The sequence below is a fragment of the Zootoca vivipara genome, chromosome 4 (genome assembly GCF_963506605.1).
Source record: "Zootoca vivipara chromosome 4, rZooViv1.1, whole genome shotgun sequence".
NCBI lineage: Eukaryota > Metazoa > Chordata > Lepidosauria > Squamata > Lacertidae > Zootoca > Zootoca vivipara.
The window spans coordinates 63,197,330-63,219,989 of NC_083279.1; the positions used below are offsets into that span (position 1 = coordinate 63,197,330).

A 22,660-nucleotide genomic window follows, 5' to 3' on the forward strand; every position below is an offset into this window, starting at 1 on the left:
TGATATGGTCCATGGGGTCACGAAGAGTCGGACACGACTAAACGACTAAACAACAACAACAACCTGATGTCAGACACCAAACTTAGTGAAAGCAGCCTGTTAAACTCTGCTCGCAGTTTCATAGAACTTCATGGGGGAAACTGATTATTTTTCAACTAGTATTAAATAATGAATGCAGCGATATGGGCTTCCGCATGCCAGGCTACGGTAATGTGCACAGATGTGAGTGGAGTGGCGTGGAGCAAGTCCCTAAAACCCCGCAGTAAGGACAAGATCCACGGTGACGCCTTACTACTACTACTACTGAGCCGGCCTCAATGGATCCTTTCTGTCGGAAACAGGCCATGGCAAAACGACCGCTCTGCAATTGCCCAGCCCTCACAATAAAGCCCCAAGGTAGCTTCCAGTCACGTGACAGCCGCCCAAAGGGGGCGGGCAGCTTCTCTTTTCAAGGGCCCTCCCATGGCTGAGTGAAAACCCGAGCTGCCAATCGCCCTGCGACGTGAGAAGTGAAGGGCAGAGCCTGCCCAGAAGGAAGACGCTGGATTCAGGAGGTGTGCGTGATTGACAGCGCTCCGGCTCAATACCGGCGTGGAGGTTCCCATCGCCTCTCCCACCCCTCTTCCAACCATGGGCGGGGGTGGAACAATGAGAGGAAAAGGAGGTGGAGGCAGGAAAATGGCAGCGGCGACCGTGGCGGTGGCGGCGTTAACGGCGCCAGGAGGAGGCGGCGGCTGTAGTCCGAGGCAAGGCGCTGCTCCGCTCGCCGCCTGGCTCAGCTCGTTGCTGCTGGCAGCGGCTCTCAGCTTGTGTGAGTGGGTTTCCCGTGTCCGGGTCGGCGCGCCTGAAAGGGAAGGAGGGGAGCCAAGGAGGGAGAAAGCAGGGCGGGAGAAAAGCCTTTCCTCTTCGCTGAGCCCCGCCGCTGTCTCCGCCAGAACTCGGGCGGCGGAGGAAACGGAGCGCTCGCGCGCTCGCGGGAGGCGAGTCGTCTGGGGCATGTGAACGCGACGCTGCGGCGGAGCGGAGCGCTGTTTTCTCGGTGCTGTTGGGTGTTGGCGGGGGATTCCAGGTCTCCCTGAGCCCCGCTCGCAGCCCTTCCCTGGTCTTTCTCCGGTAAAAGGAAGAATGGGTGGGGGTGAGCTAACGTACGTGTCATGATGGTGGCGGGTGTACGTGTGAATCGCTTTGCCGAAGAGCCCAGGGCGGAACAGAGACCAAGGGAGAGCAGGTGACCTCTCTCTCCCCCTCTGGCACTCCGCCCTTTGGGTCTTTAGGTTTAGCTCTGCACAGATAATCATAAGGGTACATGTTGACCCAGGCAAGAGGGGAAATCGCTGCGTCCTTGAATCAATCTCTTTCCTCTCTGCTGGTGCCGGATAAAGCGCCCAAGACCTCGTATGTCTGAAATTGGTGTTCCCATTGTTTGGCTTTGGGTTTCCTGCCTTCATTTGTAGCACTGCTTTCTTAAAGCAGTGTACAGTACTTACTAGTCGTAAAGCAATGGATGCGATGAGGTAGTCTGGTCACGGGAACAGTCCCTCAAACAGGTATGGCGATATACTGCTTCACAGCACATGCTCAAGAGTTAGCCTGGGTCAGTTCAAGTCAAATGTGTGTTAGCACAGAGTCAGTAATGAAAATCTATCCTAGGAGGTGTTGCACACAGTTTTTACATGTGCCTTTTAGAAGAAATTGGCTTTCCACAACCTGGTCAAACTGACTTAGATCTGCCTGAGGGTGATCAGCTTACAGATTCCTTCTGAGGCACCAACAAAAATTATTAAACACAGTTTGCCATACTTCCGTTTCCTTTTCTTGGGTAAATTGACACACCTCACAAATGTACAATATTGCATTGGCCATTTCTCTGTTACGCTCTTTGAATAAAAAATGAACTAGTGTGCAAAATGGCTACTGGCTAGCTACATTAAGTAATGTCCTGTTATTCTGCAGCAATGAAATCAATCAATCTGTAAGCTGGGCAGGGTCGCCCCCCCCCATGAACTAGCAGTGCTTTCTTTTGTTAAAGGATAGTGGTTTGGACCTATGGAATATTATATGTTTGAAACTCCCTTTTGTTCCTTATTGCTGAGCTATGTTAGAATGATGTTTTGGTTTTAATCCCCAAGTAGCTGTTCTCTGGGCATTTCAGTTGCTTCCAGAAGTAACATATTAAATAGAATCAATAAAAGCACTTCTTCATGTGCTGCTTAATACATGAGGTAATGAATAACCTGGCCTAAATCAGTGTTAGGAACTTACATATATAAGCTAGGTGCCAAATGGCTCTTTAAACCAAGGTTAGGCACCAAAATGGAAAGTTTAGTTGCCATTTAGGGGCAAGACAGCTCTGAAGTCTTATTTCTCAGACAATGCACTGACTGTGATTCTCAGTTAAGCATCTGGCTAGTTCAGATGACAACCTTGAGCTTTGATAACTCAAGAAAGAAACATCATTTGATCCAAGGACAGTCCACACATATATTGGTCTACTTCAATCTCTTTCTTAATGGTGACTGCCCCTGCTCAGACTGCACAGAAAAAACATTTTTGTTCCATCAATTCATTCTGATTGTGCTGATAAAATATAACTGATAGAATTCTACAGGTTGGGGTATTAGGAAGGCCTTTTTTTCAGTCAGAACTTGGCGGAACTCCGCCAGCACCTCTTAGGTGGGTGCCATTGCCATTATAAGAGAATAAAAAGGAGGCATTCATGGTGAGTTCCAGCATCCCTTTTTCTAGAAAAATACCACTGGGTATTAGTTTGTGAAAACAGTCCAGATCTAGTGATCCCCAGGCATGCACCTGCAGATGTTAGAAGTGTCAAGCGCCATCCTAGCACCCAGGCATATTCACATGGTTGCAAGTGGTTGAAAGCAAGGTGCAAAATGTGCCTGCCTAATTTCAAACACTAGCTTAAGTATATTGGATATGAATCCAGCCGGTCACAGGAACACTCCCACAAACAGGTCTTGTGAATGCCTGTAAAGTGGTACCTTGGTTCTCAAACTTAATCCATTCTGGGAGTCTGTTTGACTCCCAAAATGGTTCGAAAACCAAGGCACGGCTTCCTGTTGGCTGCAGGAGCTTCCTGCAGTCAAGCAGAAGCCGCGTCAGACATTCAGCTTCCACAAAAACGTTCGTAAATTAGAACACTCACTTTTGGGTTTGCGGTGTTTGGGAGCCAATTTGTTCAGGAGCCAAGCTGTTCGAGAACCAAGGTACCACTATACTAGCAAAAAATACAGTGGTACCTCTGGTTGTGGATGGGATCCGTTCTGGAGCTCCGGTCGGATCCCGAGGTTTCCGCAACCAGAGGGACTGCTTCTGTGCATGCACATGCGGCAGTCGACCACTTCTGCGCATGTGCAGGGCGTGGTAGACTGCTTCTGCACATGCGCACGTGACAAAACCTGGAAAAATACTCCTGGGTTTGCCGCGTTCGCATCCTGAAGGATACGCAACCGGAGGTGTGCGTTTCCAGAGGTACCACTGTAGTGCTGTTTTATAATAATGAAAGAGTTACTTCAAATGGAAATGAAATATTGTTTCCTGTTGCAAACCTCATAGTTCCTACTAATCAAGACCCATAAGACTTGCTAATTTGATGTAGCATTTATTTGATTAGAATTTAAAACTTTTTGCACAACTGGATCGTAGGAGAAAAAAAACTGTCAGTGGTAGCATTAATGGGATTATTGGAAGTGGTAAAAAATGAAAACAATTTGGGTTGTGGTTTACTGAAATATTATGTCTAAAGGGGATAGTGAATTGTTCCCTTTTTGAACCCAAGTTTTTTGTGTGCCCAAATGTATTTGACTTGCCTCTTCCAGAAAGTCCATTGAGATCACTTTCAGGATCAGCAAGCTGTAGTAATAGAAATAGGTCAGCTTTTGTTTTTCCTTTCTGCTTGGCAGTCTACAAAAAAATCTATTTTTGTGTTGCATCGATGCCATGGATTGGAAATGGCACCACAGAAAATTAGTGATATTACTAAAGTAAATTGTGCATGTCGAATTTGGAACTTGTGGAGTCTGGAGTCTTTATTCTGAGGACCCACTACTTGCCTCCTAGACTTTAACCAGAAATGAACTAAAAGTGCTCCTTCAGGCCACAGTTTAGAAGCCATTATTTGTTTGCTTAAGGATGGAAGGTTTTCCCCATCCTCAGATTTAGTCATATACTTCCTTCCCACACTTTACAATTATTGAGCAAATCAAAACAAAGGCACTTGTATTTCTTTTCTTCCATTAAATGGAGTACCTTAAGATATACCAGAGTGAGAATAATAGGACTCTCAACTACAGTATTATTAACAGTACCGTAGTCCATTATGGCATGGTTGCAGAGCTCCAGTCAGATAAATGGCCATTTCAGAGTCTAATCCTATTTCTAACCTGGCTTCAGTTTGAAGGAACAAGATTATAGATTGCTACTTTCACTCTTTGTTCGATAAATTCTAGGATAACTGACTGTGTTCCTGAATCTGTATTTGGTTTTTGTGTGTGCACCACGTCAAACTTTTCAGCTTTGCTATTTCTGACTTCTCAGAAATATAAGCAATATAGATAGCTCAAACACATGCTGAGACAGGAAAGGAAAATTATTCACAAAGCAACAATTAAGGTGTTTGTGCTTACATGCTTGTTCTGTATATGTATCTTTGCTAGTGTAAGTATAGCTGGACTGGGGACGCCTTACCATATTTTCCCATGTATAAGACAACCCCTATTTTTTGAGCTCAAAATTAAGAAATAAATATTTTAAACATTCTGTGTATAAGACACCCCCAATTTTAAACTTAAAAAATTTGGAGCGAAACATATACATGGAAAAATACAGTATTTTTTTTAGTCTTGCATGGATTCATTTTCAAATCTTAACATTTCAGTTGATAGATACAGAATATAGTTTCATTTCTGACTGGATAGTTGTTACTGGTTATAGTTTGTGGCTGTGGTTGTAGCATTGTTGTGAAACTTTGTAATATTGTTCTCCTCAACAATAATTTAGAAGATTTCTCCAGAGCAAGTCAGTTTTTATAACTGGACTGAAGTACTGTATACATTCTCTCTCCCTTGCCTCACCTTAACTGTTAGGGGAAACTGCTACTGACTGGTGACTCTTTACCTACATGCGTGGAAGGAAGTCAGCAAATACTTGTTGCAAATTACAGTGATCTTTGCTTATGTGGAGCTGTTAAAAATAATCCCAATGACCTTCTTGCTGTGTTTTGTAATTTTCCATGCAGGACCGGGCTATTTCAGTATTGAAACATCTTCCAAAATTGTGCAATACTAGCTCAACAGAGCCGTAAGTAATGTTTAGCAAAGGTAGTGTAAAGAGCTCTCTGATGACACATTTCCAACATCCATCTTCTAGCTTTTCTTAGTGCATTTCTTATTGAGTACACTGTTGGGAGGAAATAGACCAGTGATGGGGAATTTGTGACCCTCCAGATGTTGTTGGTCTCCCATCAGCTTCAGTCAGCATAGCCAATGGTCAGGGATGATGTGAGTTGTAGTCCAACAACATCTGGAGACCTGCTACACAGGGTTACTTTTATACTGCTGTCTGTGTTGTGCTTTTGGGTTCATATTAGCAACCATACAACTCAGAAGGCATGGTTTGTTGAGAGCCTTCTGTTGGTATTTGAAATAGCACAACTAGCTAGTTGTCTATATATATATTAGTTCAGCTGAAGTAAGACTTTTTCTTTAGTATTTTACACACATATGCACAGTATTTGCTGTGTAATTGAGAAAATGTCTTAGCATGGACTATTGCTGTCTGTATGTGTACTTTGTTTATCTAGCTCTGTGTCCCTATAATTGTTGTCTATGGACTTTGCATAGGCTTTTTTTATAGAAGCCATATGAACTCTGAAACAGACATTGAATTGCAATTTATTGTTGTTTACTCCTTTTAGCAGTTTTGTTGTTTCGTAACGGAAAGTATTGGCCTGCGTGTCCCTGAATAAGTGGTGGCAACAGTAATTCTATATCCCTTTTGTACCCATTATCTGTAATTCTTGGTTGTGTTATGAGAAATAATTTCACAAGGGAATATTCTTAAGAGAATCTCTAATCTGCAACCTGAGTGGCTTGCCAATTATCTTTTGATCAAAATCTGAAGCAGCTTTAGACTAATCACAAAGTGTTCTAATGTTGTAAGTATCTTGACTTTTCCTACCCGGCTGCATGACAGTTAACTAACATATCGACAAAGCCGAATTAAAGACAGGGAGATCTTCCATGATGTGTCCTTAATTAAGTATCTGCTAATACACAGAGAGAAGAACAGAATAAATGCTGAACTGTGGTAGGTACCCCTGCACTTGATGGACTGTTGGGAGTGGGGTAGCTGGTGAAGGAAAATTAATACCCAATACCCCCACATGCCTTCCCTTCATGTGCTTGGCCATTATTGTGGATGCAGTCCAATGCCATACTTATTTTCCTGTTCCGCAAGTGTATTTGCTCCCGAAGGCTTTTGGAAAGTTGGTAGCATGAAGTTGTAGAAAATGTCTACTTGCTTAATGTCCCATCTGCCTTTCCATTTTATAAGCCCATGAGATTGCTGTCAGAAAGTTTGAAGGAGATGTCTCATTTGTTCAACACAGCTTTCACTCCCTTCCTAAAGGTGCAATCCAAACCCCACTTACTTGGAAGTGCCCCACTGAATTCAATAGGTCTTGGTTCTAAGTAGAGAAGGTTAGGATTGCAGTGTAAGGTGGTGATTTGCTCAGTTAAAAACCCCTCTTCTGCAAGCTTGTTTGGAAAGTTTGGAGGAGGTTGCAGTCAGTGCATCTCCTCCAGCCCCACCCAGACACTTTCTGCAAGTTCGTTTGCCCACAGTGGTGAGGAAGTTGTGGCCATAGGTCTCCATGTTTGCTTTCTGCTTATCAGGTTATACAAAATGTTTTTCTTACATTTTGCTGAGGGTTGTAATACTGCACATGCTCAGGGCATTTTTTTGTACTCCACCAAACCTTATGCCATAAATAAATTTGTTAGAAGATAGCATGAGTTATTTTGTAATATCAGTTGTTCGTTTCTAGAAGAGGCCCCTGTTTTGGAGATTGTGAGCATCAGGTTCACAACCACTTTAACCCAGCCTTGATTATTGCATAAACTTAATGTATTACAAAGAATGATGCATCCAATTAAGTGAACTCTAGCCCAAGAAAGCTTATGCCATAATACAATTTTTAGCCTTTAAGATGGCACTGCTGTTTTGTTTGCTGTTCTGCTAAAATTGTACTGTGACCTACTTTACAGGGTTGATGTGAGGATAAAAGAATATAAAACACTTTGGCAAATTTAAAATGCTATTACAGAAAGCTGCAGGGGATGGTTCAGATGAGAATGCAGTGTGCAGAGCCCACATATAATATGGGAGCATGGGTTACAACCTGCCTGCATACTCCATCCCAGGCAAGCCTGTCCCAGCAGGCAGCCACACACACTGGATTTGCTATGCAAAGTTTTTAGGTATGAATATTCTGGTTGTGTCCCAGATTCTTTATTCTTTTTGTTCAGGCTTTTTCATGATTTCATATCTCCTCCTCCTCCAATTCAAAATCAGGGACAGCAGGTTGGATATGGGCGTGTGCATTCCAAGAGATTCAAGGTGGCATTCATAAGTCTCCTATGTGAGGTAGCTTAGGCTGAGAGATGGTAACTGGCCCAAGGTCACATGGTGAGCTTCACGACTGAATGGTGATTTTTAACCCTGTTCCCTAGGTCCTAATCTACTTAATTTCCCTGCATTTTATTCCACTTTCTTGAGAAAAGATGTAGAAATGAAAAAGCAGATGTGAAGCCAAGAAAAAAACTGGAAAATTTAGGAGGGAAATGCTTTTTTCCTGTTTTCCCCTGTAGGATTGTATTGTATTGTGTTGTTTGTTTATAAAACACTTTCTTTCAGAATGATGAACAAATGTTTGAGACAAGCTGTTCATATAATTAATCCCTCAAAATGATTTCTAAAGCTGCATAGCAGAAAGACAATTCAAGACAATGTACAGTTTCAGATTGTTACAATTCCCGTATATGGAGGCAAGTCCTGAGTTGTACATTGAAAGTACAACACTCAAATGAAAGAGCAAGATGCATCCCTGCCTCTTGGAGGGCACCGCTGTTGCCTCAAGAGAAGGAAGGGGGATTGAATGCCTTCTTTGCTTGTGGCCTTTAATTTGTTGGCATGGTTGATGGATCGGTTTCTGACCTCTTGACTAGTCCTCAAAGGACTGGGAGTGGGAGACAGTATAGAGCAGTGCAATTTTGTTACCTCCAATTCACACTGCTGCAAATCTTTTGGATCCAAGATTCAAAGGTGGAAATGTAAGCACAGTTTCTGCATTTGACAGGATTACAAAACAAACTTTAAGTATCCTTAGGGCTTGCTGTTGGAATGGTACTTTTAAATGTTGCAACATAACAGAACATATTCAGGTGTTTGGCCACGGAATGCAGTCTGGGATTCTGCCAAGCATATCCTACTGCAAGATTGTGTCAAGGCCTTTGCAGAGCACAACCTCTGACACCAGCTGCTTCTTAGCCATGTCAGATACTTTCATCTCCTGTAGGATGTGTGTGGGGTGGGGGGTGGGGACCAGGTCAAACGTTTCCGAAGCCGAATGTTTTGGTTTCTGAATGTCAAAAACCCGGAAGTGAATGCTTCCGCTTTCGAACACGCCTTGGAAGTGAAATGGCTTCCGAGGTGTGTTTCTCCGTTTTCTGAATGGAATTTGCTGACCACCCATTGCGCCTTAGTTGTTGAACATTTCGGAAGTTTAAAGGTCTTCTAGAATGGATTATGTTCGACAACCAAGATACCACTGTACACCAAATCAATAAATAAACTGAGATGTGGAAGAGTTGAAGTTTGTTTCAGTTTGGATTAACCTTCAGTTTTTAGAAGTCTGGAAATGTTTAATCTCTGAGCTGCAGGGGGCAGAGGAATAATATTTCTCCATAAGGTCTGGAAATATATGGGGTTCATTTTTAACAGTCCAGTGTGACACCTTTAAGACTAACCAATTCAGGCTGCAGTCATTTACATACTTATTGCTTCTTATTACTTCTAAGTTATATACTCTAATCATGCCATAGATGCACCCTAGAAATTGTGACAGCAAGGGCCCGTTCTGAACCAAGGTAAGATACTTAGGGGCTATGTATTAATAAGACTACAGTGTTTAAGTATCCACTGGTTTTTGTTTTTTTGTTTTGTTTTGCAAAGGAGGAGGATAGGGAGAGAACCAGGACAGGTGGAAGCCACATAAACTTTTCTTCCGTCAGTCTCCTACTCTGGCAGCAGAGATTCCTTTGGTACCAAAGTGAGACGTTTCCAGTTGGGACTAAATAAATAAATAAATAAATAATAAAAAGCAAAGCTTAAGTGTCTACAGTATGTTTGCAAGGGAGTAGGATAGGGAGTACTATGGTCCATGGGGTCACGAAGAGTCGGACACGACTAAACAACAACAACAACAACAACAACAACAAGGATAGGGAGAAAACTAGGACAACCTGGCCATGACCTGTGGCCTATTAGCACTACCAGGCCAAGTGGGCACCAGCTGCCATTGGCTCGTCTAAACAGATTTATTTATTTATTTACCTATTAATTTTTGCAATTTATTATTCTAATGGCAACTTGAGAATTTGTCGTGTTATTATCTGAATTGCTGTTCTGGCTTAACGGAAATTCTAAACAGAGATTCTAAATAATTTTCTTCAGTGTCCCCATTTGTTGTTGTTGTTGTTGTTGTTTAGTCGTTTAGTCGTGTCCGACTCTTCGTGACCCCATGGACCAGAGCACGCCAGGCACTCCTGTCTTGCACTGCCTCCCGTAGTTTGGTCAAACTCATGTTCGTAGCTTCGAGAACACTGTCCAACCATCTTGTCCTCTGTCGTCCCCTTCTCCTAGTGCCCTCAATCTTTCCCAACATCAGGGTCTTTTCCAAGGATTCTTCTCTTCTCATGAGGTGGCCAAAGTATTGGAGCCTCAGCTTCACGATCTGTCCTTCCAGGGAGCACTCAGGGCTGATTTCCTTAAGAATTGATAGGTTTGATCTTCTAGCAGTCCATGGGACTCTCAAGAGTCTCCTCCAGCACCATAATTCAAAAGCATCAATTCTTCGGCGATCAGCCTTCTTTATGGTCCAGCTCTCACTTCCATACATCACTACTGGGATGGGACCAGTGGCCATGATCTTGGTTTTTTTGATGTTGAGCTTCAGACCATATTTTGCGCTCTCCTCTTTCACCCTCATTAAAAGCTTCTTTAATTCCTCCTCACTTTCTGTCATCAAGGTTGTGTCATCTGCATATCTGAGGTTGTTGATATTTCTTCCGGCAATCTTAATTCCTGCTTGGGATTCATCTAGTCCAGCCTTTCGCATGATGAATTCTGCATATAAGTTAAATAAGCAGGGAGACAATATACAACCTTGTCGTACTCCTTTCCCAATTTTGAACCAATCAGTTGTTCCATATCAAGTTCTAACTGTAGCTTCTTGTCCCACATAGAGATTTCTCAGGAGACAGATGAGGTGATCAGGCACTCCCATTTCTTTAAGAACTTGCCATAGTTTGCTGTGGTCGACACAGTCAAAGGCTTTTGCATAGTCAATGAAGCAGAAGTAGACGTTTTTCTGGAACTCTCTAGCTTTCTCCATAATCCAGCGCATGTTTGCTATTTGGTCTCTGGTTCCTCTGCCCTTTCGAAATCCAGCTTGCACTTCTGGGAGTTCTCGGTCCACATACTGCCTAAGCCTGCCTTGTAGAATTTTAAGCATAACCTTGCTAGCGTGTGAAATGAGCGCAATTGTGCGGTAGTTGGAGCATTCTTTGGCACTGCCCTTCTTTGGAATTGGGATGTAGACTGATCTTCTCCAATCCTCTGGCCATTGCTGAGTTTTCCAAACTTGCTGGCATATTGGGTGTAGCACCTTAACAGCATCATCTTTTAAAATTTTTAATAGTTCAGCTGGAATATCATCACTTCCACTGGCTTTGTTATTAGCAGTGCTTTCTAAGGCCCATTTGACTTCACTCTCCAAGATGTCTGGCTCAAGGTCAGCAACCACACTACCTGGGGTGTACGAGACCTCCATATCTTTCTGGTATAATTCCTCTGTGTATTCTTGCCACCTCTTCTTGATGTCTTCTGCTTCTGTTAGGTCCTTACCACTTTTGTCCTTGATTATGGTAATCTTTGTTCGAAATGTTCCTTTCATATCTCCAATTTTCTTGAACAGATCTCTGGTTTTCCCCATTCTATTGTTTTCCTCTATTTCTTTGCATTGCTCATTTAAGAAGACCCTCTTATCTCTCCTTGCTGTTTTTTGGAAATCTGCATTCAGTTTCCTGTATCTTTCCCTATCTCCCTTGCATTTTGCTTGCCTTCTCTTCTCCGCTATTCGTAAGGCCTCGTTGGACAGCCATTTTGCCTTCTTGCATTTCCTTTTCCTTGGGATGGTTTTCGTTGCTGCCTCCTGTATAATGTTACGAGCCTCCATCCATAGTTCTTCAGGCACTCTGTCCACCAAATCTAAATCCTTAAACCTGTTCCTCACTTCCACTGTGTATTCATAAGGGATTTGATTCAGATTGTATCTTACTGGCCCAGTGGTTTTTCCTACTTTCTTCAGTTTAAGCTGGAATTTTGCTATAAGAAGCTGATGATCTGAGTTACAGTCAGCTCCAGGTCTTGTTTTTGCTGACTGTATAGAGCTTCTCCATCTTTGGCTGCAGAGAATATAATCAATCTGATTTCGATGCTGCCCATTTGGTGATATCCATGTGTAGAGTCGTCTCTTGTGTTGTTGGAAGAGAGTGTTTGTGATGACCAGCTTGTTCTCTTGACAGAACTCTATTAGCCTTTGCCCTGCTTCATTTTGAACTCCAAGGCCAAACTTGCCAGTTGTTCCTTTTATCTCTTGATTCCCTACTTTAGCATTCCAATCCCCTGTAATGAGAAGAACATCCTTCTTTGGTGTCATTTCTAGAAGGTGTTGTAGGTCTTCATAGAATTGGTCAATTTCACTTTCTTCAGCACCGGTAGTTGGTGCATAAACTTGGATTACTGTGATGTTAAAAGGTCTGCCTTGGATTCGTATCGAGATCATTCTGTCATTTTTGAGATTGCATCCCATTACAGCTTTTGCCACTCTTTTGTTGACTATGAGGGCCACTCCATTTCTTCTACAGGATTCTTGCCCACAGTAGTAGATATGATAGTCACCCGAACTGAATTCACCCATTCCCTTCCATTTTAGTTCACTGATGCCCAGGATGTCGATATTTATTCTTGTCATCTCATTTTTGACCACATCCAGCTTACCTCTATTCATGGTTCTTACATTCCAGGTTCCTATGCAATATTTTTCTTTACAGCATCGGACTTTCCTTTCGCTTCCAGGCATATCCGCAACTGAGCGTCCTTTCGGCTTTGGCCCAGCCGCTTCATCAGCTCTGAATCTACTTGTACTTGTCCTCCGCTCTTCCTCAGTAGCATGTTGGACGCCTTCCGACCTGAGGGGCTCATCTTCCAGCGTCATAACTTTTATATGCCTGTTGTCTTTGTCCATAGAGTTTTCTTGGCAGGGATACTGGAGTGGCTTGCCAGTTCCTTCTCCAGGTGGATCACGTTTAGTCAAAACTCTCCACTATGACCTGTCCATCTTGGGTGGCCCTGCATGGCATAGCTCATAGCTTCTCTGAGTTATTCAAGCCCCTTCGCCACGACAAGGCATTGATCCATGAAGGGGTCAGTGTCCCCATAGGCTAGTAAAAAGAAACAACAACTTTTAAAATGATATGCTAGTAGCTTATGTGCATATGATCATTTCATTACAGTTTTTGGTGTCTTATATGAAAGTATGCATTGTTTTATCAAAAGTTCACATTTAATATATAAAAGAAGTCTTAAATGTTGTAAACTTGAGGTCCATCAGCTTAGTACCGGTAGGTTTTAGATCTTGCTATACTTCTTCTTAATATCCATACATGCCGCTGCAAGGAGAAATTTTTAAAAGCACTCTATGGGCAATTGGTGGAGTAGACCCATTATTTCAAGCAAAGGAAGCTGAGGAGAAGATTGTAACTCGATTTTATTTATTAAACAAAGTTCTTTAAAAATTGAGGTCTCAAAGTATCAAACAGCTTTGCAAAACCACCACACATGTATGAAGGAGCCAGTCTCCCTACGTTTCCTTCAACAGGGAGGTGGTACACCTGGTATCATATAGGATATTTGCAAAGGAGAAAGATGCCACCTAAGTAGGAGCTTCAATTATATTTCTCTCAATTGAGCTAAGACTGGTCTCAGAGGTTTCCCCTGCCCCCCAAAGCTCGTTCCATTTTTCATTAGGCATTTCTATTTGAAAATCTGCTTCCCACAGGATTTTTGTAGCCATAAGATGGCCAAACTTCATCTAAATTAACATTTTACATAGATACAACACTTTGTGATGCAGTGAAAACATTGACACCAAGCAGACAACTTTCAGGCTGCTCTGTTTTAGCAAGGGAAAAAATGATTAAAATTAAACTATGACCATGTTACGCTAGGGACTTTAATCAGAATCTGTTCTTTACATAAAAGGACAACTGTTAATATAAACACCTATAAGCCTTTACAAACTGGCTTGTTCCCAGCCTTTGCAGTCTAGCATACCTCCTCCTGCCTTGCAGAACATCTGGTTGTAGCTGAGTGGGATCAGCGGAGAAATTGGGGGAGCAGTTTTTCTGTACACCATTTACTAGTCAAGAATGGATTTTCCACTCTCTGTATTAATTTTGGAGTGGTAGTGAGAAGGGGGCCATGCCCTGAACTCCTGATCCCCCAGTTCTATATTGATCCATGGCTTCCAGAGTCGAGTCTTAAAAATTAAAACTGGATGCTTATTTAATCCAAACGTTGGATAATCTATGGAGAGACTCAGCACTATGCATCAGCTGTAACTATGGAAAGTCTATAAGGTTTCTCCTGTTTGACTTCATTAGCATCCCTTTAAGTAGAAGTAAATTCTGTGTTACGTAATCAAATACAGAATAATTTCATGTAATCAAATACAGAAGAATTGTTCTTTGACTAAAAAGGTTGTAGATGTTTTCAGGAAGTCTGGTCATGACTCATTTCTATCCATAAACCAGCTCTTATAGAAAAGTTCAGATGCTGGAAACCATGTGGAAACCATTAACTAATTATATAAGATAATTCCTTTCAATGTGAACTGCTTTTCCTAGTTGTTACACAGAATTTATAACATTTCTTGGCTCCTTTGGAGAATGATGCAGTTAATCTAATAAAATAAAATTTCTATTGTGATTTTTTTTCCTACAGAAACAAACTGCAAACTACTATCTTATTCTGAGGGACAGGGATTAAACACACATATTTCCCCTGTCTTCATTTAGGAGCAGGCTTAAGACCTTCTCAATATGATCATAATCACATTTAGAAACCAGGTTAACAGGACTGATTGTCATCCATAATTAACCAATGGAAGAACATACTGTAAGCCACCTTACTTTGCAAATTCTTGATAGTTCCAGGAACACATAAGGAAACACTGCAACTATTTTACTTGACAATGTCAGCTGCAGTCTGACAGCTTAGCGGTTTCTGTTTTAGACAAAATGAGAAACGAAAGGAGGATTTAAAAGTCTTTAATGAAGAATCAAGAATGCTGTGGAAAGAAGACATTAGTTTGACTTTCTTTCCACTTTAGTATGCTATGCTGAGGATAACTGGCATGTGTAATAATGAAATATCAATTATTCAGGTGGGAGCTGTGTTGCCTACTGGTTGTTACCTTTTCCTAATCACCACAGTATTAAGTCTGTCTCAGGATTTGATGCATTTTCTTTACTAGCTTACACTGCTGAGAACTGTCTGCTTGCAAATATGTGCTTTTGGAGAAGCTGTCTTGTGTTGCAATCTTCCTTGGTCGATGTCCAACTTGGACAGGCGATTGTCTTGAGCATCCCTCCAGCTCATTCTTTGTAGCCAAATCAGCTCTCTTTAAGTGAATGTTTTAAAAGAGCCTTTTAATTCTTCAGATTAACTTGTTCTTTTAGCTACTCAGAGTAAATTGCATTTCCAAATGCAATTTACTCTGAGATCCTACAACTTCTCGGAGCCTGCAGAGCTCTAGTCTGCATAGTAGTGATGGATGATAAATTAAGCACAGCTGCATTTTCATCATCTTTGTGCTAGTTGGTGGACCACAATCGCAAGGCTTCCAAGAAAGCTGCTTGATGGCAAACCGTGTGGGTAGGCTAATACGGTACGGTATCTCTTTCCACCCATAGCCTTTTAGTCTGGATCTCTTGGCAATTAAATAGCAGTTATGAATTCTCCTTGTATAATATTCTTGGGTAACAAAACTCGGAGAAGGACAATGTGATACAGTGGAACTTCAGTTTTCAAACGTAACCTGTTCCGGAAGGCCGTTTGACTTCTGAAATGTTTGAAAACCGAGGATCAATGGGCGGTCAGCAAAATCCACTGAAAAAATTGAGGAACACTCCTCAAAAGCTGTTCGGTTTCTGAGGCGCGTTCGAAAATGCAAGCAGTTACTTCCGGGTTTTTGGCGTTTGGGTTCTGAATTGTTTGGCTTCTGAGATGCTGGAAAACCAAGGTTCCACTGTAACAGAATGCAAACAGTACTGGTTGTGCTCAACCAGTAAACTCAGTGGGGACATGTAGATGCACAAGTCTATTTCTCAGCTTACTTGTGGCTATTGTGAGAAGGATAAGCACAGAAAAAGACTGTTTGATTCCCAGGGCCTATGCAAAGGCATACCTAGGGTCCCTTGTGCTCTTGGCAAGGAGCTATATTGGCGCGTGCGTGCGTGCGTGCGTGCACACACACACACAGAAATAAAATCCAAGAAGCACGTGAACTTGTCTGGACAGGAGGGCTAGGCAGGGTGCCTGCACTGCTCTTGGCCTGGGAACTGCTTTGAGGACCGCTTTCCATCCCCTCTAGCAGCAGCAGTTACTTTTTCTGCTGCAAATACCAGAGGATTCCTTTCGTGGACAGGTGCTGAAGTGCTGAGCCGTGCATGTGCACGATTGGTGCTCCAGGTGTCATGGAAGGACTCCAATGCCTGATAGGTTTTGCCAACACCAAGTTATGCTTCTGGGCCTATAGGGGTGGAAATACATCAGCAGCTGTCTTTGCATTAATTCATGGATGCAGGGACTCTGTACTATACCCTCAGGATCCTTCTTCAAAACAGGTCGCTTTGTGACCTCTATCATGTCCCCTCTTAGTGTTGCATTTCTACCTTAAAAGCCCCAAATGTTTTAACCTTTCCTCTTAGGGGCATTATTTCAGCCACGTGGTCAGTTTTGGTGCTCTTTTCTAAAACTTTCCACACTCTTTTGAGTTGTGGTGAGCAGAACTGTAAGTGAAAGATTTAAGTGCAGGTGCCCCAGAGGTTTCTAAATGGCATCATCATTTGGGCAATTTTATTTTCAGACCATTTCCTAATGGTTGTTAACATGGAATTTTTCAGAGTTGCAAAATGGGTTGACGGCTTCATCAAGCTATCCAACATGAACCTAAGGTCCTTCCTAGCCAATTCAGACCCCATTAGTGTACATGTGACTTTTCTTTGGGAGGGGGAGGATGAGTTGCCCCTATGTGCATCACTTTACATTTGCTTACAGCGAATCATATTTGGCATTTTAGTGCCCGTTCACCAAGCTTTGAGTGACCCTTTTAGACCTCAGAATCTCCTTTTTGTTTTAACCACTTTGAACGTTAGCAACTTTTGGGGTAAGCAACTGCTTACCCCATAATTCAGGTCATTCACGAATAAATTAAATAGCAGCGGTCCCAATACTGATCCTTGCAGAGACCCCCACTTCGTTCATTCCTGAATTGTGGTAATTTATTCTGATTCTCTGATTCTTGTTCTTTAACCTCCTTCAGGAGTCCTTCAAAGTCTGACACAACGTGTACTACATTGCTCCTGTCCATATGCTTGCCATATGCTTAAGTGGTCCATATGAGGACCACTGAAGAGCTATGTAATACACAGAAAACACCCTTACAGTAGTCATGCTTATTATTCAAGAAGTCTCATTCTTATGTACTTTTTGTACTTTTATCTTTAATAATGCTTTCTAGTAATTTTATTGGAACAGGCATTAGTGTAACTCCCTGTAATTTCTCAGCTCTCCTCTGGATCCATTAAAAAAAAAGAGAGACATCCAATTGGCCACTTTCCATTCCTTAGGTATGGAGATGGATCTTAGAGATAGCATACATAATTTTTATAGGCCAGCAATTTCACATTTGAGTTGTTTTTGAGGCTTTGAATATTGTCTGTCATCTTCTGTCTCTGCACCTCAGGCACCATCCCAGGAGAGCTTTTTAAGACACAGGGGCTTGCTCAAAAACTGCTGCAGTGAAGACAGATGCAATCCCATTTTGCTCCTTTAACACACATTTAACTCCCTTGATGTCTATAGGTCCAAGTATATCCAAAAAAGGGGCACAAACATACCCAAGTACCCATCAAATAAAGAGCAAAAAGCAGGGGTAAATAATGTTTTTGCCTGGTCTCTTGAAACACACAGTGATGGTGCTAGGCATGCATTCCTAGGAAGAGCATTCCAGAAATGGAGCCACCACTGAGAAGGCTTGTTCTCATGTTGCCACCCTCCACATCTTTCTTGGGTGGGGGAAAATAGAGAAAGGCTTCAGATGTTGAATGTGAGTTGTGGGTTGGCTTGTGTGGGAAGAGGTAGTCCTTAATAATAATAATAATAATAATAATAATAATAATAATAATAATAATAATTTATTTGTACCCCGCCCATCTGGCTGAGTCTCCCCAGCCACTCTGGGCGGCTTCCAGTCGAATATCAAAACAATACAGCAATAGCACAATTACAAAAGTCACAAACAATACATAAACCACATCAAAAAATACACAACCGAATAGAAAACAATTTCGACATAAATCAAAATCTAAAACTAAGAATACATCCTTAATACAGTTTAAAATAACATAGGTAAAAAATAACAGGAATTTAAACAAAACAAAACAAAATGGAGCCCTTTCTGCCCAGCAGCAGCGGCAACAGTCCGTTATAAAGCCCATCAGGCCCCGCCCTGGGCCAGGTGGTGAGTGACAGGACTGGGGCCTCCAGGCACTGAGCAGGGGAGTCCTCCTGGCTGGCAGCAGCAGCAGCAGCAGTTCTTATAGGCCTTGGCCCCGCCCTGGGCCAGGTGGTGAGTGGCAGGACTGGGGCCTCCAGGCGCTGAGCAGGGGAGTCCTCCTTAAGGCATTGGAGTCCTGAGGCTTTATAGGTGAAAGCCTATAATATCATGGCAGGTTTCTATAAATGCAGGATTCCATAAATCTTGATTACTTGCATCATAGAAACGTGAGTGGGTTTTCTTAAGCACATTTAAACATTTAACTGAGTATCGTAGCACAGATGCAGTGAGGTGGGAGACATTGCTTGCACAATGGTTGTAATGGTGAGTGTCTTGCCTAAGTGGTATTTTGCTCTACAGTATTATACCACATGCTGGACGTGAAGGCAGTGCAGTGAATGTGGAAGTGGCAAGGCATTTCCCCATTGCGAGAATGTTCTATTTCCTGTTTTGGTAGTGCTATGTTCCATCAATCCCTGCTGGTTTGTTTGCTTGCTAGCTACACCTGGTGTGGGTTGAGCTTGGGAAACCTCCCAATTTTTATTCTTGTTCCCAACAAGCAGCTGAATGGCTTTTCACAAGTTGTAAGTCTTGAGGTGTAATTCACGGGGAGCCTTGACAAACTGTGTAGCACACAGAAGCCTTCCCAAGGATTCTCTTTCTCTTCTGTCCATTCAGTAAACACATTTGCCTGTTTAATTTTTTATGTTTTTTTGTGTTAAAACAGAGTTGGACTGTCAGGAATCTGGAATCTTTAGCACAGCCTATGAAGGATAGCATTGATAGTGCAGCATATGAAATAACCTTGTCTTTGGCCATGAAACAGCTGCTATCAATGTGCTCCTGCCAGGATTAATGCAAAACCATCCCACTTTTGTGAGCTGTAGAAACTCTTAAGGACATGTTAGACTTTCCAGTGAAGGCAGAAAGAAAACATTTGAGAACAATGTTGGCAGCAAATTAAATACAGTCATACCTTGGTTTAATTACGCTTAGGTTTGAGTACTTTCAGTTTAAGTACTCCGCGGACCCGTCTGGAATGGATTAATCCACTTTCCATTACTTTCAATGGGAAAGTTCGCTTCAGGTTAAGTACGCTTCCATTTAAGTACTCCGTGGACCGTCTGGAATGGATTAATCCACTTTCCATTACTTTCAATGGGAAAGTTCGCTTCATGTTAAGTACCGGTATGCTACAGGTTAAGTACAGACTTCCGGAACCAATTGTGTACTTAAACCGAGGTACCACTGTATACGCTTCAGAACAGGTATGGAAAGCTGGGGCAGGCAGGCAGGCAGGCTATACTGTGATCTTCCAGATGTGTCTGGGTTACAGTTTCCATCAGCCATAGCCAGCATCACCAGTGGTCAAGTAAAGTGGAAGCTATAGTCTAGCAACTTTTGGAGAGTCACAGTTTAGCCACAAGGACTACTACTTACTTTTGGAGAACAACTCATTGTTGTGACTGTCTACAGCTTGCATATGAGTTTAGTTCATATTTCTTTATTGTAATTACATGGTGCATCATGTGTATTCTGGTAGTGAACTTGCCAGGATTTCGGTAGATGTGGTATGGAGTTCACCAGGTTTGTGTGAACTGACTTTAGGGCTTGGATGGTGTTTTGCCAAAGGCAAAAGGCTTCCTTTTAAAGGATCCTTGAAGCAAACACAGAGCACTGGTGGAGAAAGTCTGGATTTTATTGAGCAAAATAGGACTTTACAAAGGTACAAAACCTTACCCAAGTTCAAATAATAATTCCTCCTTTGCCAAAGGATGGATAGGCAAACAATACACAAGAACTTTCTACCCATTCTTCAGTCATTGGAGGACATTTTAACTTACCAGTCTTTTACTAGAACTGCTACTTAGATGAGCTGTTGTTAGTTGCCCTTGACCAACACTCAACAATTGGGTAAATATTCAGTGATCAAGTTCGTAGAGTATGCATTGCATTCAGGATGAAGTTTATATGGTGACCGTTCTCACACAAAAGCAGAAATAACGCTGGATGTTTCCAGAGCAAATGGACTAAGTGTGACTCAATTTGATGGGCCATTTATTCTGGGCTATAATGTTTCCAATGTAGCTGTTCATCTAGCTCTCTTGTGTAATGCTATCATTTCATCCTGCATTTCTTATTTTTGTGGTGTTTTTGACAGCCCAGGTTTCAGCTGTGGAAGTATACACACCAGCAGAACTCTCTGTGGAGAATGGGACAGAAACGAAGCTTCCGTGCAGCTTTTCATCCTCAGAGGTGATCAGCAGTGCCGCTACTGTAACCTGGAGCTTTCAACCAGAGGGATCAACTACTACTGTGTCGGTAAGAGATGATGCTTGAAGTAAGATGAGAATTGAACAAGAGCCTGTGACAAAGCAGATTAAACATTTCCCTGCTATTTCATACCTGTCTGCTCCTGCTCACTTTTATTGATGGTAAAGTACATATGTGCTCGCTCCACAATACTTCATAATAGGTCCAAAAGTGATCCTGTAACAGCAGCTGGAAATTGGGGCAAGTGAGTCAGAATAAGGTCTCACCCTGAGCAATTGTAGATACTCCCAGACCTCCCTTTGTGGGGTAAACTAGGATTTTAACACTGCATCCTGTTTTGTGTTCCCGATTACAGTTCTTCTATTATTCCAATGGCAAATCATATCCTGGGAAGGATACACAATTTAAGGACAGAAGCAACTGGGCGGGTGACCTTAACAAGAAAGATGCATCTATCAGTATATCCAACATGCAGTTCCGGGACAATGGAACTTTCATCTGCGATGTCAAGAACCCTCCAGATATAGTTGTCACACCTAGTGAAATCAAAGTCAGAGTTGTGGAAAAAGGTACCACCGTCTCTGGATTTGTATCTTGTGAGTGCTAGTAATGATGGTTGATAGAATGCTTTTGTGAAATATTTGATTAAAGTACTCTACAAAAACCCATCACATACAGAAGTATTATTTTGGCTGTTCTTGCATAACTTGTATTTTATTCAGAGTGTTTCTGTGAAATAATTGAACTGTTTTAAAAGAACTACGGTAAAAATCCTGTATGTAGTTAGGTTTTGGAATTATGGTGTTAATTTGCTTCTCAGAGCCAGCCTTGGCTGTCTGGTAAACAGTTTGGAAGGTGCTACAAATTTATAAGAAAAGTTTGGTTTATATTATAGTCTATTGATAGGATTAAGTCACCTATGCTTATTTTACAGTTGAAGTTGTTTGTGGATAGAGATAGAAGAGATAATGTAGCCCAAGGGTATAACTAAAGAGTGATTTGAAATAGACTAGATCTGGGTGGATTTCAGAATGAAAAAATGTTCAATAGACCACTAAAATAACTTCTTTTAAACAAAAGGCATTCACAGCTAGAGAATAAGGTGTTCTCAGCAGTTCATAGAGATAGCAGTGGTTCGTTTCCATAGTTAGGCATGAGTATATACGTTGTGTGTGTGTGTGTGTGTGTGTGTGTGTGTGTGTGTGTATGTATGTTTCTTAGATGTGCCAGGTTCGTTTTTGTTCTTCTTTGAATCCTGAGTCTTAGTATAGTTGTATCTCTTTGCTCCAATACTCTGAAGTGCAGTCTTGCCAAGAGTCAACAGTTACTAGTTTGTGATTAAGGTATGAACTGACTCTTGATTGTGGTGTTGAGGCAGCTTCTCAAATGTGATGTGTGTACATCTAAAACATGGCAAGTTCTTCATGAAAATGCTTGGAAGCATGGGGCAATTATTTCCTGATTGGCTATTCTGAGCATTTTAAGCATTAGCTCTTAGCCTTTTACACTCAGCAGGAGGTTTGTGTGTTTTTGTATGCTGGTATGCATAGCAGACTACAAAATTTTGTAGTGAAAATTGGCCTTCAGGGGAAATCCACTTATTGTTCAGCCTCATCTTTCCCATGGGGCTACTGATGGGCTAAATGAGAGATTAATTGTACTTGGTATGTTGTAAAAATGCTACCGAAATCTAATGAACTTAACACCACAGATTATGCTCATGAGTTTTACTTGAGGTTTGGGATATAAAAAGTCCAAGGAACATGCCATTACTGAGACAGATGCACCCTTAACTTATGCATATAAAAACCAACGCAAATGATATATTGATATTGAAAGCAGACTGGACTGAAACTTCTCTTCTCTCCTCAGGTAACTTGCCTGTGTTTCCCATTACTCTAGTAGCAGGGGCATCCATTGGTGGAGTTCTGGGCTTAGTTTTGCTCATCGTTCTTATTGTGTGTGTCGCATGCAGAAAGAAGAATTCTAAAAATCATTACTCTGGGTAAGATGCTCCCCTTGTTCATTTATTTAGGTGTTGTTGTTTTTTATTAAGGCTGGGGTAGCTGAACCTGCAACAGGAATCAATCATACATGTTTTGTTCATAGTACTAAATTGACTGTGGCCACTGGGACACATTCCTCTAGTCCCAAACTATTAATTGTTGACTTCATTGTGCATACACC

At 41.9% G+C, this 22,660-nt stretch overlaps 1 protein-coding gene across 5 annotated transcripts in view; it reads left to right on the forward strand.

Moving 5' to 3' along the window:
* Window positions 1–616: 616 nt before the first annotated feature.
* LOC118085160 (myelin protein zero-like protein 1) overlaps window positions 617–22,660 on the forward strand; it is a 32,848-nt gene continuing 10,804 nt past the window's right edge. For all 5 annotated transcript variants that reach the window (XR_009557489.1, XM_060273663.1, XM_060273661.1 and 2 more), the window contains exons 1-4: window positions 617–811; window positions 20,361–20,521; window positions 20,829–21,042; window positions 22,346–22,478. Coding sequence is in view for 4 of the 5 variants with exons in the window: in XM_060273663.1 (XP_060129646.1) it covers window positions 631–811; window positions 20,361–20,521; window positions 20,829–21,042; window positions 22,346–22,478 (689 nt within the window). In the remaining variant the exon portion in view is untranslated. The remainder of the gene's footprint in view (window positions 812–20,360; window positions 20,522–20,828; window positions 21,043–22,345; window positions 22,479–22,660) is intronic.